This window comes from Octodon degus, unplaced genomic scaffold (assembly GCF_000260255.1).
Source record: "Octodon degus isolate 3935 unplaced genomic scaffold, OctDeg1.0 scaffold00015, whole genome shotgun sequence".
In the NCBI taxonomy this organism is placed as follows: Eukaryota; Metazoa; Chordata; class Mammalia; order Rodentia; family Octodontidae; genus Octodon; species Octodon degus.
The window spans coordinates 19,044,310-19,068,638 of NW_004524591.1; the positions used below are offsets into that span (position 1 = coordinate 19,044,310).

General features: G+C 42.0%; 1 protein-coding gene across 4 annotated transcripts in view; it reads right to left on the reverse strand.

The window, feature by feature from the left end:
- Nucleotides 1-414: 414 nt before the first annotated feature.
- Nucleotides 415-24,329, reverse strand: part of Cpvl (carboxypeptidase, vitellogenic like) — a 178,602-nt gene continuing 154,687 nt past the window's right edge. For all 4 annotated transcript variants that reach the window (XM_023709882.1, XM_023709881.1, XM_023709880.1 and 1 more), the window contains one exon: nucleotides 415-648. In XM_023709882.1, coding sequence (XP_023565650.1) covers nucleotides 538-648 — 111 coding nt within the window. In that variant the 3' untranslated portion in view covers nucleotides 415-537. The remainder of the gene's footprint in view (nucleotides 649-24,329) is intronic.

Below are 24,329 nucleotides of genomic sequence, written 5' to 3' on the forward strand. Positions count from 1 at the left end.
TCTTTCTTTCTTTCTTTCTTTCTTTCCTTTTTCCCCTAAGACTATATTCACAAATCTCTTCTTCACAGTTGTAGCTTCATCAATTTCTGTGTGGGTGATAATTCAGCTATTCTTATCCAATAATACTTACCAATACCCTCAGATGTATGTAGTATATATGACAACTCTTCCATCATTTGTAAAGTAAGATGTTATGACTCTATTTATTGCATTGTTCACATGCATGTGAGAAGGATTAGAAAGAAATTCCTAGTAAAGGAATCTCAGTTATTCCTGGCTGTCTGAATCAGTGTCACAGAGTTCAATCTTACCCTCCTCTAATTTAAATCATATGGCTCTTCCTTTGCATGGATATTTTGTAACAAACCATCTCCCCCACAAAAAAAATAAAAAGCTCATGTATTTCAAGGGTAATTAATTTTATTGATGAGAAATATCTTGCAGATATAAAATGGATACAAAATGATTAATTTCTTATCTATATGACAATTTTAGTTTTCCAAACTTTCTTTTCAAAGGTTAATATTCCAGTGTAATTTATTTGTTATAAGGATCCCACCCTCTTCCAAAGATGAATCGGTTGATCATGTCAAAAGCTCTCCGAGGCTGGTCATAGGGTAAGATATGTCCTCCACCTCGAACAATGACCTCAAAGAAAGACAAAAGATGCATTACATTTAGAGAAAGAGGCATTCTAAATAAATGGAAAGCTTTAATTCTGGTTAAAATACTTAAAACTTTTACACAATACAGCAAATATGCTACTAACTCAAGCCTTTGGATATGCTGATTTTCCTGCTTTTGATAGTTATGTTAATAGATACCTTCAAGGTAGGAAAGTTTATTATTAATATTATTTTGATTGTACTCAAAATTATGCTATTCTTTCTTGGAACTGAGCTGTATGTTCTTCCCTCCTCCTCATCTGGAGTGTTGGGCAGCATCTTACCTAGCTGGACTTCCGGTGGGGAGGCCTACACTAGGCCAGGTCTACTTGCAATGAGTACTCAGTTTATGTAATCCTACCTTGTAATTACGAGCCAAGCTGGCTGTCACAGTAAGTAATATTTTCCACCTTAGCTTTTAAGAGTACTAAAGAGGATATTTTGATTCTCTTTTCAAAAAATGCACAACAGAAAGAAATTCACACTTTTTTAGAACACTCTTTTTTCCAAGGTTGTGTTATTAAAACATTTTAAACATATAGCAACTTGAAAGAATTTCACACACTCATCACTTAGATTCACTGTGTTTGCTTTCTCATAGATGCCTTTGCCCATCCCTTGATCCATCCACTACACCCATTTTATTTTTTGACACTTTCAAGTAAAATGGGAATAGCAATATGATTCCCCCAAATCCCTCCACATCACATTAACCAGTATGTGTTTGCAGAATTCTTTCTTTTGAATAAAGTTAAAACAAGGTGAACCATTACCATCTTGAGTATAGATTCACCAGTATAGCTCAGTCACTTCTTCTATTGTTAGTTGGATAAAGTACTCTTCAACTATCTCTAGCTGAGGTGAGTTCAAATGAGGTGAGAGCCACCTGTGAGCTGGCACTGCATGGATGAATGGAGGACTGGCCTCTGTCCTGCAAGTACCCCAAGCAGAGCACCATGTGGAGTCTTCGTGATTCAACACCAAAGGTCAAGGACTGTCAGAGAGTGCTGGGCAGCCACATGTGGGAGGGTGGCCTGAGATGTGGCCTGAAATGTCCTGATGCATATGTGGCATGGACAGTTTACTACAGGACATAGTAAGCATACCTATGCCACATGGGTATCTTGTCCCCTACACTCTAGCCACTGAATAACCATCAGCAACTAAAGGCGAGATGGCTCAGTGGAATAAGCACTTCCTTGGCAAGTGCAAGGGCCTGAGTTCAATCCCCAGTTCCACCAAAAAAAAAATCACTTCACAAGATCCCTCTTAGGAGCTTTTTTAAAAACCTATTTTAATATATAGGAACTGAAGCAAGAAAAAATGCTACATTTATTATATAAAAAAATCCATTCTTCCCACAACACCTGACACCTTATAACTTCATTAGCAGGTAGATAGAATCAAATTTATGAGCTAGATTTCAATTTGTTGTTCACAGCTGTCCAAACTGTAGCTGTTCTACTTTACAAGGTAGCATCATTCCCATGAACATCAAGGTGACTGCACCACTACCTGGAGCTAGGAGGCGGTTTGCCCAAGTCAGTCCCTTGTGAGACAATCAGCTAGAACCCTGACATCAGATACAAATACCAGAGTTTTAGCTAAATCACAGTACTTGCATGCTTGAAGCTGAAATCTCAGCCAGAGGATATCTTTATGCAACTCTCCACATTCCTCTGTGCAGTAAGCGATGCCCAATCCTACTTATGGGTGTGGGATCCGACTGGCTCCTTTTGCATATAAAATGGAAACTACTTTACTCAACACTTGACCCATGGTCATTGACACCTCAGTGACTGTGGACCCTGCCAACCATTTTGCATCCACTTGTGCCCTGGAACCCAGTGTGTTCCATAGCTCTTCCCAAGCTGAAAGCAAACCCACATGTAACAGGAGAACATTCCTGAAGTTCTACAGGAAAACGTTCCCTCCGTCACAGTCCCAGGCTACATCCTCCCTCTGCTGACTCCCGTCCATGTCTCTGGCCCCACTAAGGATCTGCTGAGGGATTTCTGTGCAACTTCAGCCCAGCTGAGGACACTTAGCCAAGTCATCTGGGTGACAGAATCCAGCTGCTTCAACTGGAAATGAGTTTGGCAGCAATGGTCCGGAACAGCAATAAACCAAATACCCAAGAGCTAAAGGTCTTCCCGCCCACAGAACCAGAGCTGTGGCAAATGCACAGCAGCATAGGGATTGCAGTGGGCTCCAGAGTCAGAGCGCACACATATGACAAGAGGCACCGCAAGCTGTGGAACCCGAAGCAGTAACTCTACCTGTCTGAGCCTCCATTCCATTGACCATACAGTGCCCAGGAGAGAAACATTACCTCCTGGGGCCACTGGGCATTACAGGAAGATTTAATGAATCTTCCATGGAACACTTAACGCAGCACTTGGTCTGCATGTTCAATAAATATTAGTCATTAACATTATTCTTCCAATTGTGATACACATTTAAAATTCAAAATCTGAATGTCGGTACCAGATTAATTTCCCTAGAACCCTCCCTTTTCTGATATTTGTATTGATTATCTTGGCTTAAAGGTGTTCTTTAAATAATGATTCTCCCATCTGCACATGTGCAAAACCACCTCAGCTGCCTGAAGCAGAAGGCCCAGGGAGGGGCCTGAGTATCTGCATGGATACCAACTCTGAAGTGTTGCTGCTGCTGTTTCTGTTCCCAGGACTTCTTGTTGGTATCCGCAGTTCAGAACTTTATTCTATGGTGAGCAGGGAATTCTCTACTTACATCAAGGGGGAATGTAAACAGAAATCTGCTTTCCACTTAGGATGCCACCTTAGTTTTTCCTGGTGCCCGTTCCCTGGATGCACCCCCGCACATGGGTGTACTCACACTGTCTACATTCAGGATAAGAAGCTGGAAAGGAAGAGCTCAAAGGTTTGGGCATTATTAGGCTTTCTCAGCAATCTGCCCAACCATGGTTCAGTTTCCAAGCTGCCACATGTAACGACCCACTGACATGGGACACGGTGACATTAAGATCCAAAAAGAAACCTCCTTTAGGAAGAAAGGCCATTTCACATGACCTCAGATTCCCATACAAAATATGTTCTCAAGCTGATTCATAGTTAGTGTTTCCCTGATGCTAATCTCAAACATGAATTCCTGAGTGCTTGAAGATAACCTATGTGGTCATTTATAGCCAAGCATCACTGCTCACAAATCAAGGACCCAAACCACTCTGTAGCTATTAGAGGCATGTAACAAAACATGGCGGGGTCATGATTACGTATTTCAATGTAACGAGATTAATCTCAGGGATCCCTGGAGGGAAAGAGTCCCATCGCCATAACTGTATATTTGAGGTACCTTTCAACTTATGTGTTCCAGATGTGCCAAAGAGGTCACAAACGCATCATGAAGTTTAAAAGGGTTATGCAAACACTTAAAGCTTCATTCCACTTTACTTCTTAGAAAATGATACAATTCCTTCGGGACCCAGCAGTAAATGTTTCTTAGTGGTGCCTTTTTAGACTAGGATTCAGGACCTAACTTTAGGCACATGCACAGTAAGCTTGCCAGTGTTGAGTTGTCAGGGACACTTCTCAGAGGTCTCCCAGAAGGTCCTTGAAGAGACAGAGTGTGCAGGGAAGCAGTGGGGTGTGTGTGATGCCAGGAGTGTACGCTATTCCTACAAATGCAAGGGACCTGATGCCACAGGTACATGCACATGAGTCTCTGAATGCCTCTGTCTGTGAAGGGACAGAAGGAGGACAGAAGGAGAATTGAATGGGCAACATGAGTGGGTCATGTGATGCTCCTGTGAATAACTGGGATGAACAGATCTGATACTGTAGGGGTTTTGTTCCTTATGGTAAAATATACTTAAGATAAATTATAATTGTAATCATTTTGAAGTACACAAATTAGTACCATTTAGCACCTTCAGTGTTGCACAGCCATTGCTACCATCCGGTTGCAGGATGTTTTCTTCACTCCAAGGGAAACCATGCCCATCAGTAGCCCTACACCTCCCTCCTCCCCCATAGGCCTTAGCAACCACTCCTCGGCTTTGTGTCTCTATAGATTTGCCTCTTCTGGGTGGATTCTGGAGGTCTGAAATAGGATAGCAACATGCTCTGATCTTTAGTACAGAAACCTTACCTAATATCTAATGAAGAGGTTGACTTGGAATGTGGTGATACTGGGGCAAAGGGGAAAATAAGTAGACTATTAGATCAGGTAAGAGATCATGAAGGCTTAGGGGAAATACAGGGAACAGAGGGAGGAAATGAGGATGTTGGGGTGGAGCCAAACAAAAAATCAGTGATTGACCAGATATAAAGGTTAAATGAGCCCCTTCTGATTTCAGGCTTCTGCAATATGCAGATTTGCAGAGGGTAGTGCTGTTAATCAGGATAGGAGAAAAGAGACTCATGGGAGATGCAGGTTGAGGGACAGAACATGAACACTTGGTTTATCCTGATTTCCATTACTCAATGATGCATACACTCTAGAGACTTTTGCTTGTTCTGCAGGTCTCTGATTTACACTGAAGTTCTTTTACCATTTTTATCCCACTCTACATTTACTAAATCTCATCTCTTAGCTTTCAGACACTAGCTATAAGTAGAAATAAAATAAATATGCACTCAAAGACATAGGAAAATGTGAAGGCATTTGGAAACGAGAATAAGAAGCAAGCCAAAGCTTGTTAGTAGACACTTCCTAACAAAGAATGAGGTAAGGTACTTGCAAAAAATAAACAGGTCCTGGATCAAGGCAGAGTTGATCACCTACATGTAGGGAAAACTATCACTGACATTTCTCATCTTGCACTGTAGTCTAGGACATGATTACAGAGTAGGCAGCAAATAGGGGCTTCTAGGGCCTTCCAGGAGCCCACATGTAGCCCTAAGGGGTAGCTTTCCTGGAGCAGTTAAGACAAACTTTCTGCCTGCTCCACAGCACCCAAAAAGGGCTGTGGCACATCTCACTTAATCAATTGCAATGCCATTGTAATTTGGGATTTCCACTCTTGAGTATGACTCAGTTACCTGATCAAACCAACCTCACACCAGTGAACAGGAGCAGAAGCTGGCTGAAAAACAGTGTTGTTTAAAGACACCGAGAGCAACAGGACTCAAGAGACCAAGACCTTGGAGAAAAGAGGACTGCCGAGAAGGGGGGCCAGAATTTTGTGTGGCCTTACTTCTGAGTAAGGGATGAGTTCCTAAGCTTCTCTGATCAAAAAGCCAAGCAAAAATCAAATCAAAACAAACAAGTAAAAGCCATAAACAAAACAAAACAAAAAACAGATGAGAGAATAAAAGGGTAAGGCGAACTTTCAATAGTTTTATGGTGCAAGGAAGACCAAAAACATAAAACAGAGAAAATCCCAAAAGAAAAGAAAATGTGGAGGAGCAACAAGGGCTGGTCCTTAAAGACAAGAAGCTGAGAAAGCCAGAGAGAAGCTGGCCTCGCAAACCTTGACACCCAGCACAAAATGATCAGCTCAGTTCTTGGGTGAATGGCCTGCCCCATGGCAACTGCTTTCCTGAAGAAATTAAATCCTCTGGGGGAAGAACTTTTTTTTTAATATACTCTGTGAAATATTCAATACATCTTACTGTGCATGTTTAAAGACAATATCAAGAGACCAAAACTCAGAGGACAAAATTAGACAACATACATGGACCAGGTGTTGGTATTATCAGATATAGGGTTTTCATGAACAAACAAAATGTTTAAGACATTAGGGAGAAAACTAGAAAATTCACCAGAGAATTAGAATAGGTAAAAAAGTAAAAAGTGTAAATTCTAGTACTGAAAAGTTATTCATTCATTGTTAACTGAGGTTTAGAAGATTAGGCACAATTAGAGAAAAAATACATGACCTGGACATTCATTTTTTCCTAGGTTAGCCAGAAATAAACAAATTGATTGAAAAAGAAAGATCTGGAAAATGCAGGAAAAAAAAGAAGAAAGATTTGTAACTACAAAATCCCAAACTTCTTTTCAACCAGAGTCCTAGGAAAAAAAATAAGGGAGGAATAGGCTTAAAAGAATAGCAACATTTGGAGATGCTGACTGAAAAAGTTCTGAAGCTGTTGAAAATTTTGAGAAATTCAAGAAAACCTAAATAGGATAAACAAACAAAGTACTACAAAATTGATTGGGCCAAAGAGGCATAGGCACCTGTGTGGCAAGTCCTGAATTCTATCTCTGGTACACACACACACACACACACACACACACACACACACACACTGATTGCATCTACATACAGAATAAAGCCAGAGACAAAGAATATCTTAAAACCTGTCATGGGAAAAGAAATATTGATTTCAATATCATCAAAGAAGGTGTATTAATAGCAGAAACAAGGAAAACTGGGAGATAATGAAATAGTGTCCTTAAGTAACTGACAGAATTTCTACAGAAATGAAGACCTGGTAAAGAAAGAAGAGTATTGAAAATTTACATCTGTTGGCAAAAATAATGGATATTAATATTCAGCATATCTTTTGGAGTTTGATCTATGTAGGAGTTTTAAAAAGATGTTTACACGAAGGTGGCATAAGTTGATCTTAAGTGTAAAAAAATACACTGGCGTTCCTAAAAAGTTGTTAAATGTACAGGCCCATAGTCGGCTTTCTTATAGCGTGATATATGCATCATCTTCATATATATATATATATATATATATATATATATATGATAATAAAGTCATACATGACCAGCAAGTTAATAGTGGTAAAGGCGGTTTATTATGACCCCTAAGTTAGATAAGATTAATGAAAAAAACTGGTTTCTCTAAGTTAGAAGAAATCTTTTGATCAAATAATATATTCTTTCTTTTTATGGAGATACAAAATTAATACCAGAGTGGTGAGGACCCGTCAATGAAGAGTCATCTCCTTAGATTAGTTAGATGTGCTATAAGGGGTCAAACAATAATTTTTAGAAGTTACAGAATTTTCTCTATATATCAACTAAAGAAATTGGTAACTTCAAGCAAGTTTCGGATGAAAGATGAAAGTTAATTTTCGCTTTCCTTGGTCATTGTGATTAACGGAAGCCTCAAAGCACAGCACAGTATAGCAGGAAATGACTTGGTAAGGCGGATAGGAGTATGGACTCAGGATTCAGCGGACCTGGCTGAGCCCGGCTCTGGGACTTTGGCGTAGTAACTTAACTGCTCCTATGTTTTCATTTGCAAAATGGAGATAACATTTAGGGTGACCAGTTCTCTCAGCTTGCCCAGGACCAAGGGGTTTCTGGGAATAGGGAACCTTCAGTACCAAAGGTAAAAAAGTCAGGCAATCTGGAATGATTGGTCACGCTAAGCATATCAGACTTTCTAAGGACTCATACGATGCATATAAAATGTTACATGATGTGCAGTCCTAACATAATCATCAACTTTGTAGCATATATTCCTAGAGGCCAAAAATAAGCACTTAACCGATGGTTATCCCACCCTCATGATCAGATTTTTACAGTCAAAGACAATAGTGTCTCCCTTTTAATTAGTGGCGCTAAAAGCGGAAGTTCCACTACTAAGAAGCTACGGTTCAGTACTGCAGCTTTCTGAAAGAGAGGACTACAATACAGTCTTCAGAAAGCGAAATAGTCATCTGCCAGGCTTTTTTGATTTCCACATGATGAGCCTTTCCTTCCCAAGAGAAAGGCCCCAATTAAAGCAGGAAAGCCGCTTGAGTGTGAAATCAACCCTCCATCAGAATGCTCCAGGGAGCTGTGTCTGCCGCGCCTTCTCCCCCTCCAGCCTGCCAGCATCTCCACGCGGCTCGTCCTTCCCGCCCCTTCCCTTTCACCGCACGCAGTGCCAACACCCTCTTCTCACACACGGCAAGGGCAAGCAGGCAGGACCTTACTTGCCTTAGCAGAACCCCACAAAGCTGCTCTGCCTTCCGCCTCCCCCTCCTCCCCCCCGGCAACCCACGTTACAGCCCAGGATTTGATGCAGTTAAAAGAAGTTGAAACTTCACTTCTTCCCTTGGTTACTCTGAGTCCAGTTGTAGCATTTGATACCCTCGAGAGGGTCCAAAGCACAGTTCAGTTCATTCTTGACTCTTGCTCAGTATCTCGCATCAGGATCAGTGTGCGTAGTCTCTTTCCAAGGAGAGGAGGCGAATGTGGTGGGGGGGGGGGGGTGGCAACAGTCAGCACTGTGGGTCAGGATGTTGCAGGGACTCAGATCCTGGCTCACGATCTGCCGGGTACCACAGAACAGGAGGCAGCGGACCTGCCACGCCAGCGCTTCCTGGGCGCGGCGGCACAGCACGGCTGGCTGTGGCAGCGGTGCGCTCAGCTCTCGCTCCCTGGCTGAGGAAGGTGAGGCGCACAAGGTATGCCCACCTCCAGATGTAGTGGTCAAGTTGATAACTGGAAACCAGCCACGGTGGGAGAATTTACACCACGGAAACTGGCAATGCCTACAAATCAGGGCCCTCTGATTTGCTCTCAGACTATCCATTCTCTGAAATTTTATTTCTCCCAGAGAAAGAGGAAGCATTTTGGTCTTCTTCCTTTATTTCAAAGTAGGCTGAAGAAATACCCATTGCAGTGGATAAAAGATAAGATCCAAATATTATTTCAAATATGAGCACAAGGGTGAGGAGGGCCTTTCTATGCAGCCTCCCTCCCTGTTTCAGAATAGCTGGCAATCCTGGGCCCCCACAGCCGCGCCTCGCATCCGCAGGGTCCTCTCGCTTCTCTCAGCTGCGCACAGCTGGTCTGCGCAGGAAAACCCCGGGCCAGATGCGGCATTTGGGAGCCGTCCTATCGTTGGCTCGTGCCTTAAGGAAGCCCCAGAATCTCTGCACGTCCTTGGGTCCTTGGGGCCAAGGAATTCGGGATCCAGCGCATGCCAAATGGGGTGGCACTTTCATGACGCTGTTTGTAGAAAGAACAGATACTTTCTACTGCCCAGTCAAAAATTGTCCAAGGCAAAAATAGTGCCTTAATCTGCCTGAGCATGTGGCCATATTTCAACAGAATCTGATGTTCTTTCCACTGTCTGTCTCTACCTCACAGTGCTTATTTGTTTATTTTCTGGCTCTGTTTAACATTCCCACAGTGAGTTTGTGAGTCTTTGGTTACACTTCAAATTAAAAGAATGAAAAGTTACTGTTTAAAAAGCAAACCCCAATTTAGTCATTGTTTTAAAAATACCATTAATGTTTAAAACCCATTCTCCATGGGTAGAAAAATCTTCAAATTTTAGACTTCTTAGCATTTATTCACTTTCCATTTAATGAAATGGCTCTCTTTTAAATTTCAATAGGTTATTAAAAACCACTCAACAGCTAAGAGAAAATAACGCATTGTTGCCTAGCTGTTATACCTCAATAGGTCTGCTAGCCAATTTATATTTTAAATAATACAATAAATTAGCTCCCAGAGCATTAACTAAGTGCATATTTGGGTAGCTTAATTTAGAAGCATTTTTCTTATGTTAATTGGTTCTCTCTAACGAAACAGAACCACATGAACTAAGAAGATTTTTGGCAAATAATCAGAGTAAAATTGGGAATTGCTATTGTTTATTATTTCCTTTGTTTTCAGGAAGCAAGCTGTGAGGTACTTTTTAAGCAGAGGAAACAAAACAAAAACCAAGGATCCAATTCTTTTTTAAAAAGGAGAGGATGCTCTCATCAGGACATGGGTAATGAAACTTTTCCAAATCCTTTCCTAAGTTTATGTTCCAGAATACTTCTTTCTCTTTCTCTCTCTTTTTTTTCTCCTATGGAACACAAAAAGGAAGGAATCTTGCAATGCTGCCTCCTTTAGTTTGAAGGGAATTATTTTGATTATTTGTTTATTTATTTGGTGGTACCAGGAATCGAACTCAGAACCTTGCGTTTGCCAGACAAGCACTGGTGAGCTTTCTCCCTGGCCCCAATTTTGAACTATCAATTACCTCAGTCCATCTAGCCCATCACTGATGTGTGAAGACAGTGAGTACTCGCACACGCTAGGAGCCACAGTACTAACACACAGGCACAGACACACAGACCCGCACTTGAGGCAGAGGAGAGGGTGCGAGGATGAGGTAGGGTCTGATTTAACGGTAATTCACTGAACATTTGCTCAGTGCTGGAACCCATGGTACTGGTGAGCAACAGAATCCCAGCATTCCTGTGCTCAGGGTAGCAGTGCGTGCTGAGGAGAACAGCAGGAGGGCGACTACACAGTGAAATTAGAAACTCCAGGGTGGTGCCCACAGTGGGAGCGGAGCTTGGAGCTGCAGAGAGGGAGGTACTGGGGCAGGATCCGCGCTGGCGGCCTGGAGGGGCTGTCCAAGCTGAGCTTCAAGCAGCTCGGGAAATAGTTTTCTAGGTACTCAGCTGATAGGACTTACAAATCCCGGGGAGGGGGTCCCACCGGATGCTCAGGTGCCTAGTGGGGAATGACAAAGGGTTTTGAGTTATTTCTCGGGATTCTAACTGGGGAGGAGGGTGAGAAAGAGGAAGCAGAGGTGAGAGCAACTCTTTTCCCACAGCCAGGGGAGCTGAGACTGGCCTGCAGAGACGACGGTTCAGGACGGGGTCAGAAACCAGGGAAAGACAGGACCGAACTTGCACCAAGGTAGAGAAAGCACAGGAGGAGGCCTGACTTATGAGGAGAGAGACAGGTTAGGACCAGCTAAGGAGGCTGCTGGAGTGGAAAAGTATTAAATGATGGCCTCTTAAAATACATATTCAGAAAGCATCTTTTCAAACATGGAAAACATCACAGCCAGAAATGGTTTCGTTTTGGAATTCATAAGCGGATAATGCTCATGAATATTTTTAACGTCCTTAAATGCAGCACTATTTTTATTGGTTTGTATAAATGTAGTGTTTTTCTTTTTAAGTAGTTCTTTGTGGTTTCTATGATGAGAATTAGGAAATGGATAAAATGAAGCCAACGCAGAGGCTATTACAGAGCAGATGTGAGAAGTGCGAGGGAGAGATGGGTGGAGGGCATTTACCAATTATTCCTCTCCATAACTTTCTGGTATGACTTAAAGTAAAGCAATTAGCAAAAGCACTTCTCTTCCCTGCCTTAGCGGACAAGTGATGGGCCTGAGAGGATTCTGTCAGGGGTCCTGGATCTTCTCCCAATGGGAGAAGCCTAGGGCTTGCCTGAAAATTAGGACATAAGTGGAAACATGTACATTTTTCCTAGTTGTTTCTTATTACTCAGTCACTGTTGGTAGAACTGAGCTCAAAGCTGGGTAATGTGGTGGCAACCTCAGCAGAGGACCCCAGGAAAAAAATATACCTGTATGAGCAGAGAGCCTCCAGGACATGGCTCAGAGCGGGCACCACAGCCCATTCTGTGTGGGTGCTGGAGTCCTTTAATTTGATGGTGGTCAGGAAGAAGACAAGAGACAGCAAGGGTAAGAGGATACAAGTCATGGGTGTTAAGACATGGGAAAGAACACTAATTCCCCTTTAGTTTAACAAGTGCAGATGAAAGGGGCAAGAGAGAAATCCAAGCATTTGCCAAAATAATGGAATAACCAAAACCTTAGATATGCCAGATACAGACATAATTAACTTGGAAAACAGACTATGACAATGACACAAGCACAAGGATACATAGGCCAGCACTATTTGTAGTAGCAAAGAGTTAAAACGGATACGATGTAATCACGTCATGAAATACTATACAGCAATGAAAAAGAAAAGGCACAACTGACCATATCTACACGGGTGAACCTCAAAAAACAGTGCGAAAAGCACAAATGTGTTACTGAAAAATACATAAAGGATAGTTCCTTTTATATAAAATTTAACACAAAATGTAAAATATTGTTCACTGATAGGTCTATCTACAGTAAAACCATTAATACCAAAAAAGGGAATAAGATGATAACAAAATTTGTGACAATGATTAGCCTCCACAGGCATAGGACAGGCACACTACCGTTAACAAGGAGGAAGACTAATTAGTGTTTCTTGGTCTTGCTCTTAAATACAAAGGTATTTAAGAATTATAACTGTGCTAGGGCTGGGGAGATAGTTCAGTGGTCTAAGTGCCTGCCTGGAAAGCACAAGGACTGAGTTCAATGCCTGGGACTACATACCATACCAGTCCTAGAATTCTGGGAGCACTATGCCAGCCACCAAAACTGGGCATGGTGGCTCACACCTGTAATCCCAGCGCTGCAGACGCTGAGACAGGAGGATCACTACAAGTCTTAGCTGTGTAGCAAGACCCTGTACCAAATAAATAAATAAATAATTTTTTTAGAAAAAAATTATAACTATTCTACATATTAAGTGTTTAATTTAAAAAGAGAAAAAAAAATACTGATTCATGTTTCTAAACTCACAAAAATGGATCCAAAGATCTGATATGCTCTTTACTGTGCTTTTTTCTTCTCCCTGACGTAGAGATGACGAGATGGAGCCTATGACACAAAGCACTAGGTGGGAAGGACACAGAGAAGCAACTGGACTGAATAAAGGAAAAAGTGGAATGTCCCTTCCTCCAGCAGCTCCCGGAAGACAGTGCTGGTGCCAGAGCCTGAACCTTGGGACTCTGGTTGATGTACAAAACAATAAATATTAGGTACAAAAATAAATATCCACATGTCCGTGCCAGATAGGAGAAGAGCAGCAAGTTGCCAGATCCTTCTGCCTTCTGCTCTGCTCGTGTATCTTGGACTGTAAGTGGCTGTGTCTCCCTTCTTCCCATATGTTAGAAACTTAGGACAAATAAAAATCATGTTTAAAACCAGGATGTGCTTCATTGTCAGCAGTGATGTTCGGAATTATTGTTAAACAATGCTTTAGAAATATCTCATTGCTCAATGTAACCACTTTTATTTACTATTAATAGACTGCCATGTGGTCAACATGTTAAACGTCTCTTTAGGCCTCTCTGCAGCTTCTACTTCTCAGCAAGGGTTTCCTGGTTAGCATGAAGCTGAAGCTGGACAGACAGAACAGCAGCAGCTCCAGGCCTTTCCGATGACTGCTCCTGAGTGCACTTCATCATTTGAACTTTCTTCTTTTTTATTTTTTTGGCAGAACCGGGGATTGAACTCAGGCCCTTGTGCTTGCCAGGGAAGCACTTTTTCCACTGAGCCATCTCCCCGGCCCCCATAATTTGAACTTTCAATCCACAGTGTATGCTGAGGAGGACTGTCTGAACAGAATGAGGACAGCTTGCCCTGCAGAAATACACGGATGCTGGGGGACGTGCAGGGAGCAGTGGGGACCTGATGGAGGCCACTGTGGAGTAGCTCTGAGCAGGATGTAGTATTGACCAATTGGCTTTCTTTGTGTGCTTGTGAGCCTGTCCAAGGCGTAGGGCCCTTGCCTGGAGATGGGCCATAGATTCATAGTTAGTGACCCTCTATGCGTCCCTGGGCCTGGCGGAGGCCTAGAGTGGCCTGTAAAGCTGTGATGCCTCAAACAACAAGATAAGGCTACAGATGAGGATGCCTGGCTCAAACCCCAACTCACTAAAAGGTGACTGCAGCTTCAGGCTCCACACTCCTACAATAAACGTCAACCTGGAGATAAGGTATTCTCCTAATGAGCATACTTTACTACCTGGGGAAGTCTTTGAACTGTCTCCGAAAATCCTGCTCAGATTTCCAAGTTTTCTTCAGCATCCCTCTCCTTTGTTTGAAAAGCAAATAAATACAGGCTGCCCAGAGACGTTCTTTGTCTTAGTTCCCAGAGAATCTCAAATTTGGTTAGAGGATTTTGAACCTCCTGGAGCCCTAAAATCATACCACTTGATTTTATTTAAGCCTTTGCCATACACTCTTTTGGCAGATTGTGGGCCTGATCAGTCCACAATAACTAAGGGATAATCTTAATGAATCAGAAACAGATATTTATTACATGCTCATAAGATGTTGTACAGAGTGTCAAGTTGTTTGTAAGCATTAACTTAACTAATCCTAGTAACGAATCCTTCTTTTGTGTGTACGTATACGATAGATCTCCCTATGCCTGTCCAACGCTGGCTTCTCACAATCATGGTTTCAATGGCCCAAACTGATTTATGTCACACTATAAATACAAATACATAAAGAGACATCCTCAGTATATTTGCAGGATTCCCCAAGAGTACCCAAATCAGTGGCTACTCAATCCCTTACAGTAATTGATACAGTCTTTGCATATTACCTGTGAACAGCCTCTTATACCCTTTAAATCATTTATAGATTATTTATAACATTTAATGCAATATAAATGCTAAGTAAATAGCTGCTAATCTGTATTGATTAGGGAATAAGGGCAAGAAGAGGGAGGGTCTGTACCTGTTCGGGAGGGATGCAGTCATCATAGGCTTAACCACAGTTTCGATTTGCGGTGGGTTGAATCCACAGATGGAGAAACCAGGAACACAGAAGCCCAACTGCATACACAGCTTACAAGTGATGTCATCACACAGACAGAGTAAAACATGACTTTGTGATGAGGCATATATATATATATATATATATATATATATATATATTCTATATTAACACATTCTATAAGAGCAGTCAGTGGCCTTAATAATTATTCTAATTTTAAAGTAGTGGGGAGAATCAAAGTTTCAAAGTATTTATGACAGTGCATGTAATATGAATTATATTTCTGCTTTCTATTAGCAGCAAAGTAAACAACATTGCTAATGCTACTGTCATTTGCTGTCCTCATTCAAAATGGAAGGAAATGCTAAATTTCATAAGGAGACGTCATTTGGAGGTTAGTAGAACTGAAGATGAAGTGCGCTGACCCTCTGAATCTAAAGCATAGCTCCTTATCTCAGGATAAGAACCTATTAAAGTTCTCGCTAAATAATGAATACTTACTAAACAATGCAATGGTTACCTAATGGAAATAGCTAATATATTCATGACAGCATGCTACAGTCTAAAACATTGCACTTTTTTGTTTTGAAATGGAATTCTGTGAACTCATTATACTGTCTGGTCATTAATTAATATCCAGGAATACATGCACTGTGGCTAATGGACAGTGCTCTTGCTGAGAAGCACAGCTCCGGGTGACACAGGCGCCCCTTTGTTAGAGGGTAGCACAGATGCCCTGCTCTCTAAGGGTGTCACACGCCAGGAACATGTAATTTCAGTACAGCACAGAACTCTGAGAAAAGGAAGCTCCAACTCTGAATAAAGAAAGCACTTTCCTATGAGTCTAAATTACCAAAGGTCTATCAGTGACATGACTGAACAAAGACGGCTTGTAAATTGACAATGCATGGCATGAAATGAAGTCTAAACTGTAGCTCAAGATTTTGGCTCTAGATTTCAGAGAACCAATGCTGTGCCAGGGGACAGAAGCAACTAAAAGAAGTTTCTTTTAATGGGAAGCTTCGGATCAATTGCTGGTTTGTTAAGAGTAAAACTGTGGACCCAAATTTCTGGTTGGTCTATGAGTAAGTGAAATAGGTCAGGATTTAGGGCAGGTTTTAAGAATCTAGATGCAAGTTTATCATGCTAAGCCACAAGGGCTTCCTATAAGATGAAGGCTATGACCGTGTCAACAGGCCAAAACATGGTGGACATTAGGCTTTCCCACCCCACAGCATGTTAGAGTCCCCTATGAATCTCAAATGCACACGAATGAAGTCAAGGTCTCTGGAGAGGAATCCTGGTAACCTGCATCGTGAGGATTCAGACACACAGGTTAAGGGAAAGGTGGTGGATAAATGATGGCTGCAAATTCTTTGCCATCCTTTCCCCTAAGACTAGTTGCACCTTACTTTGTGGTTTGCTTTGATGGATGCAATGCAACGCAAAGAATATTCGAAAACTTTGGCACTGACACTCTTTTGTTTCTCAGTTTGGGAGAGCAGCTGCAGTTCTGTGAAGAAGTCCTCCACAAGAGGCCATAGCAAGGCAGCACTGGAGAAGAGAGGACGTCTTAGATGTCTCAACCCCAGGAGAACTCCCAGCTGAATTCAGCTGCATGCGTGACCGAAGCCCACCTCGTCTGAACCAAAACCACCCAGCTGAGCCCATTCGATGCACACAATTGTGAGAAATTATAAATTGTTGTTTTAAGCCTCTGGGTTTTATAGTGATTTGTTACGTCCAAACAAATAACTGGAAAAAAGAAACTATTTACTGACAACCCTTGATTCTTCTTTTACTTTTTTTTTTTTTTTTTTTTTTGAAAGATCAGTTGTTGGAGTCTCGGAATCTTGATATGAGTTGAAAACCAAGGCCTGGTCCATCTTTCTACTGCAATACAAGACAAAACTGCACAGAAAGCTGAGGCAAAACCATGTATCATGGCAACAAAGGAAGGCTAATTGCTCATTGGCCTTGGCAAACTACCAGTGAAAGCTAGCAAGCACTTCATCTGGGTGGCCTTGGTGACTGATGGAGATGCAGCGTGTGTCGTTCCTTCTTCAGGGAGGGCATTCAGCAGACAGTATTTGGCTGTCAGCCCTGGAGGAGTGGCCACAGCTGTAAAGAGCAGCCTTTTCTAGAGCAGTATCAGTCTTGGGGAAGCTCACAATTTCTTCATTGACCAAGCAGGAAACGTGGCCCAATGTGGAAATATCTTTCCCACTCCCTGCAAGTTTGTCTGCACTGCATTGTATTTTTTATTTCTCCCTTCATCCAATCCTAGCTTCCCATTCCTTCCACTGGTGTCAATCCCCTCCTGAATGACTTGTACCCCAAACTCTGTTTCAGTGTCTGCTTCTGAAGAACCCAACCCATGAAGTTCTGACTGGGAGGTGGGAGTGCAGCAGCAGTCATGCTATCAGTGACTGACAGCCATTCTCTGGTCTTGGGCCAGAAGATAGAGACTCAGAATCCAGGACTCAGGACACTATTTTCTGTAGAAGGCAACAGAGCTGGAGGTAGGGGAGACACAGATTCTGTTTAAAAATTGCTGTAGCAATGCCAACATGTTTTCCCAGGGAAATAACTGCACTTGGTAGTCATTGTCTCAAAGCTATATAACAGGCACTACACTTGGTTCTTTAAAACATTTCATCCTTTCTCAACTAGTGAAATGCAAAAGCTGAATTTATTGCTCTCTGCTTTCTCTAGCAAAGCCAGCACAATCAGGGACCTGCTGGAGGCCTTCTGGGAACCCACAGTTCATAATGTGCCCTATGCTGTCTAAAATTCTAAAAAACTTAAGCGAGGACAGGAAATCCAAGAAAGGCAGGTGGTTACTTCTATTGTTCCCTCCATGGATTGTCTGGAGAAACACTCACGTTCCAGTCTTCCACTCCAGGGGCTGTAGGGATTCCTTCCTATATTTTTGAATTGTCGAGAAGCAAAGAAACAAAGTAATGCTGATGGCAGATTTAGGAAAGCAGAGTGGGCAAGTGGCGGATGGCATGGCTTTCTCTCTGCACGTTGTACTTTCTCTAGCTTCCTTCTCCTTGCAAGTAGTGCTCTTGACCTCAGGTAACAAAACAACGTGCGTGCAGTCTGACTATGCTGCTAAACAGTGTGTATCACTACCTGCCCCTCCCCTACCCGCCTTGCCACCAGCACCACATACTCTCCTGGAGGGCACACATATAGCCTAGATCTTCCAACCTGAATGCTCCACCTCCTTCTTGCTCCCCTGGCCAAAAAAGCATGTAGAGAAACCACGATGCGGTGGAAACTTCCAGACTTGGGTTATCTGCTGTTACTATTTAAAGCCTGAAGCAAATTCTTAGGTAAAGCTCCTTTTCCTCATTTAAAAATTAGTAAATGTCAAGACACAGTCTGCAAGGTAGCAGCTAGATTCCCTAAGCTCCTGACAAAGGTGCCTCATAGAGCACGTGCAAGGTCTCAGGAACGCTGAGTGAGCTGGTAGTGACTACACTGATCTTCCCCACATGCATGTGAAGTAGTGATTCTCAGCCAGATGTCACAGAACTAACTGATAGCTAGGCCCTGGCTAGAAAAAGGCAAAGGCGAAATTCCAACCAGCTCTGCCTGGCACCACAGTCCACCTTCCTTTCATTAGCAACCTCTAACGTGAAAGCTCTCCAGAAGAGCCTTGAGAGTGCTGTGCTCCTTCCCCTCGGTTTTCCTGGAAGTTGGTGTGGGCACAAGAAGGACCATCTCTCCAACAGGAAATTGAATCTCAAAGTTAGGAGACCCCAAAGCTTATTCCCCTGAACCTCTCTTTTGAGGAGCTGAGGATCAGGTGTCAAGAAGGTGGTCTTATGAAATAGGTGGGAATCTTCTCCTAATGAAGATATTAAGTGAATCAAGATGTGTTACATACATATACCAATATCCTAACATGAATGTATTATGTATTTCAAAATACACTAAATTTTTTTAAACTCCTAACAAAACACCCTACATCCAGGGACCCCCTAAGTCTAAATTCCTCCTTTTGCTGCCATTTTAAACTTTATCCCCCAAAACTATGAAAATGTGCTTAAACTTTTAGTAGCTCTTATTGCTTAAAAAGTGAGACACGTGCCTTTGAGTCCACCATGAAGTCCCCACATCCACTTGCTACTGTCCCAGCTCCCCTCCAAGCTCAAGACTGTGAACCGTGCCCCTGCCCACCCTCCTTTTAGCCATGAACTTATCCAACAGGTTTTCTTTGCACACCACCCCAATTCTAGAGCTTTTTATAATATCACAAGTTCCTAGATCAAGTCATAAGGTTTCTTAGCATTGGATAAAACTGGACTCATTACACTTAATCTCAAGTTCTATTTTTCTAGATTCAAAACTCTTCTGAAGATTCTCAAGAATTAGAGAAAAAGGAGGGCCACAAGGAAAGCCAACATTTTGGCCCTAGCCTTCCAAGGTCAATGAAGACAGGACATATGAGAACTTGTACGGTAACGACATGTAACTCAGTAGTGTCCCAAATTTTCTGATCAAGGAGATTATGGGGCCAAAGAGGAAAGTGATCGATGATGTAGCATGTGCCTAAGGAGAGTCACATGGAGAGAAAACATTCTCTCAGGCTTTCACAGAGAGCATATTGGCCAAGCAATGGCTGTGACTCATCCACATGGCTGACACAGACAAAGGATCTACAATCTGAGGTACAGGATCTCAGGATAAATCCTGAGGGGATTTGACTGACCTTATCAGATCCAAAAGCTACAACTCTTATTGCATAGGTCTTGCTTTATCTTGGTCTTAACCATCCAGCAGAAAAGTATAAAAACAAAGTACAAGAAGTAAAACAATGTTGTTATGTTGAGCTGTAGAGGACTCAGGTCAACAACTTCTGACATTGCCAGTCAAGTGGAAGACCCAATACTATTATAGACTACTGGACTATTTTGTAATATTTTGCTGAGTTCACACACCTATAATATTCAAATGACGGAACTAAACAAAAAAGGGGATACAGATGAATGTCCATTTTGTATCTGTGTATTCAAAATGGTTAGGATAAATATATAGTTACATTCTCTTAATGAATAGAGGGATTTGTTCTAATAGTGTTTGTAAATAAGATATAATGTCTGCATCTTGTACAGCAAATAACAACTAGGAAGAGAGTATGCAATGTGTTAATTATTGAAACTGTCCTACCAATTTGATTTGAAACTGTCTAATTGCTATTTTTTTCTTGAAAAAATTATGGAGAAAAAAAATCAAAATTATTTAATGTTAATTAAACTGAAGTTTTCTACAAAAAAAGACAAGCAAAACAGAAATAATTTGTTTTCATTAAGACACTTAGCTTCATGAAGTTTAAACTAAAAGCATGTCCTTATAGAAATTCACCAGTGTGGCTATAATTCTGATTTTTAAAAATGTACAAATCTAAATATGGATTCAAAATGTCCTTGTAGGTAAAATGATGACTTGATGATGTAAATATAAAATAACATGCATTTGGAAAGCAGTGAAAACATTGATTGTTTGGGAAAAGGCACAGAAAGTTCCCAAAAGGAGCAGTAGGGTGGTCTGGACCATGGTGACCATGGAATGTGAACAGCCGCAGAGAAAGGATTACGCCTCTGGGACCAGAGATAACATTAGTAAGCGCTCAGAGTCAACGGCTCTGAAGAGGCTATCTGTGGCCTTGGTCAAGCCTTCACCTGGGAAGAGCATTGTGTATGCAGCGTTTCCCTCCTCCTCTCTAGACAAACACAGATGGAAACAGACAAGGAGATACATATACACACATTGGTAAGTGCACAGTGTACATTTGCTGCAGGCCACTCTTCTGCGCTTCTATTAATTGAGCAACTCTTGACACTGATTAAAAAAAAAACAAAACAAAACAAAACAAAAAACCCCCAGACATCTGGGGTTTTTGCTAGAAGATATCTTAGAGATAATTCATTCTGAACCCTGCATTTGACAGACAAACTGAAGGTTAGAAAGTCTGCAGCCTCAGATCACGCTACAGCAGGGTCTGACTCTTGGCATGGTTTGAAGACCTCATCCTCGCTGTCTTCCAGGTCAGAGTGCAGAGACGAGCTCAGAACACGCTCCCTGCCTCTGAGCCCAGAAGGCTGGCTGCCGCTGCGCTGGGGTGTATGCGTGCACGTGCGTGCGTGCGTGTGTGTGTGTGTGTGCATGCACGCACGTAGGAGGAGGGCACCTGGAGTGGCAGGGAACCCAGTTGTCTCTCCCTGTCCCTGCTAGCTCCCCTAGGAGTGCTGTCATTCCTTAAAGTGGACATTTTAGGTAACCACATGGAGACAAATCTACTGTGGTTTCCAGTTCTTAAATTAAGAGCTGTGGTGGTTGGCAGAGAGCGTGCTTTCTTTTTTGGCAGGCACATACACGTGCTTCTGTTTTGTGTGTGTAGCACTGAACAGCAAGTCCGGGGCTGAGGTCCGTTTTCTTCATTATCAGACGCCGGACACTGGGACAGTCTTCCTAGATCTAGCCTCACAGAGAACGCCTTTGTTCGCCAGCGAGCCCTCTCCTCCTTCACTCCCCATCTCCATGCTCCCCCACTCCAAGGCCCAGGCACTAGCGGGGAAGGATCTCTGCCAACGTTTCAAAATCACCTACATAAAATGCAGATCTCTCGCTGCGTGGTAAAACACTCCCTATCACAAACATATGTGGACCCCGCTTCTTTTGTTACCCAGTTTTTGGCAGCGAGGGACTTGCCGCCATTTAATCTCTAAATGTGTTTTGCATTCATACGAGAGTGGCGGGCTTTGCGTGATATCTGCCACGGTCTGTGACACGCAGCCAATTTCTCTTCCCACCTCTGTGCCACATGCAGCCCTGAGGCAGCAATCTGGCCTCCCAAGCTGGACGTTTTGTGCAGAGAGCCAAGCAGGACACGTGTGTAGCGCCAGGCACTGCAGCGTTTCACAAGACTGATTGGGGGGACATAAAAAGCAGGTGGTGGAGGCAGCCCTCAAGGAATCTGGAGGAAACCCCGTGTGCAGTGGTGCTAGTGCGCTGCCCGTCAACACTCAGTGGATGGGCAGGAGAGGTGACAGTCCCTTCCTCCCTAGCAGCTCAGCATTCATATTTCCCCTGAATGCCTGAGTGTTACTAGTCTGACTTTCGGCTATGGGTTGATTTTTAAATGAAATATTTCCCCAGATCTGGAATTATATTAAGTAATGATTAAAAAAATAAAAATAGCAAAATTTTCTGGGAGTCCAGTAACACTTTACACCTACTAATTTGATAGAATATATTTAACTGCTCTATGAGATCCAACTGACTGGGGCTTGAACAGAAGGACATTTTTTTCACTTAATTTAGGAGGCTGCAAGGGCCAAGGTGTTGGCCAGTTCAGTTCTGGTGCACATCATTGTCCTGGCGTGCAGATGGCCACCTTCTTCGTGTGTCCTGCGCAGCAGAGATGACAAGGCAGCAAACTCTCCAGTGTCACTTCTTAGAAGGACACTCAGGACACTAAATCAAGCCCCAGCCTTATGATTTCAACCAATCTTAATGAACACAGAGCCCCACATGTACACACACACACACACACACACACACACACACACACGCAGTCCTATTTGGTTTAGGGCCATGTGAACTGGAGGCAAGGGGTAAAGTTGAGTTTCACAAGTGAATAAATGAGGAAACAATGTGCGAAAGATAGCAGTCGACTGGTTACAAAATCAACACACAGAAATCAGCACCTGTTCTGTGTGCCCATTAAGAACACCCCATGAAAGAAGTCAGAAAAAGAAATTCAGAATAGCTTCCCCCCAGTTAAATTCCTAGGTATCAACCAAAACAAGGAAGTGAAAGATCTATAGGATGAAAATTACAGAACTCTGAAGAAAGAATTGAAAAGTCTATCAGAACATGGAGAGACGTTCCTTGTTTGGGGGTCAGCAGAATTCACATTGAAAAACAGATAAATAAAGCCCTATTGCCAAAAGTGATCTAGAGATCTTAATGCAAAGCCTATTAAAATATCAACAATATTTTTTTCCACAGAAGTAGAAAAATCTATCCTAAAATTTGTTTGGAATCATAAAAGACTCAGAATAATCAAAGTAAATCTGAGTAAAAAGAGAAGAAGCAGGAAGTATCACATGCTGGATTTCAAATTATTCCATTCATCTACAGGAACAAACTAGCAGGGCACTGGCATAAAAACAGACACGTGAACAAATGGAACAGAACAGGAGACACAGGAACAGCCCCACACACATACAGCTGTACGATTTTGTGACAAAAGGGCCACAAGCATACTTTAGAGAAAAGATAGACTCTTAACAAATGGTGCTGGGAAAACTGGATATTCACTTCCAGAAGACTGAAACTAGAACCCTACCCTTCATCCTGCACTAAAATCTAATAAAAATGGACCAAAGACCTAAATATAAGAAACTGAAAATGCTGAAAAGTAGCATAGAGAATACACTTGATACTATACACACAGATGAAGACTTCTGATAGAATTCTAATAGTACAAGAAATTGTATAAAAATCCACTAATGGGATTACATCAAATTAAAAAGCTTCTACACAGCAAAGGAAACAATTAACAGAATGAAAAGATCAGCTACAAAATGGGGTATAATGAGACTTCTGATGGTAGAAGAAGGTCTAGAATATATAATGAGCCAAAAGACAAGTCCCCAAAACAAGCACCCCAACAAAAAAACTGGCAGGAGAATTGCATTGAAAATTTCAAAAAATGTTTAACATTTTCAGTCATTAGAGAAATGCAAATCAAAACAACTTTGAGATTCATTTTACAGCAGTCATAATGACTATCATCAAGAACATAAAAAGCAACAAATGCTGACAAAGATGTGAGGAAAAGAAATCCTGCTATGGAAATCAGTACATAGATTCCTCAAAACAAAGCTAAAGGTAGAAATCCCATTTGACTCTGGGAACAAACCCAGAATTAAACAAGGGCCACCATCAGCTACGAAGCTCATGGCCAACTTCTTGCTAAAACTGGTTTAAGTCAGAGGTTGACAGCACAGAATCTTTTGTTGTTGTTGTTGTTCTGTTTTTTTTAATCTGCTGAAAGCAAGGGCTGAGCTAAGATTCACTAACATAAGAAATGTCCTTCACAGTGAAAAGGTAAAGCAAGACATTTTAAGGTAAAAAGAGGGATGTTGTTGTCAATATAACATTTCTAAAATAAGTAGCAAAGAAGTCTGGCGCAGAAATGGGAAGTAACCAAAACGGTGAGTATGTGGACAACATCCAGTGACTACCAGCTGTGTCAAATGCTTAAGATAATGTCATGTAATATTTAGAGATAGATTTTTTTAAAAAATCCTACAATTAGCTATACATATATGTATATTTTT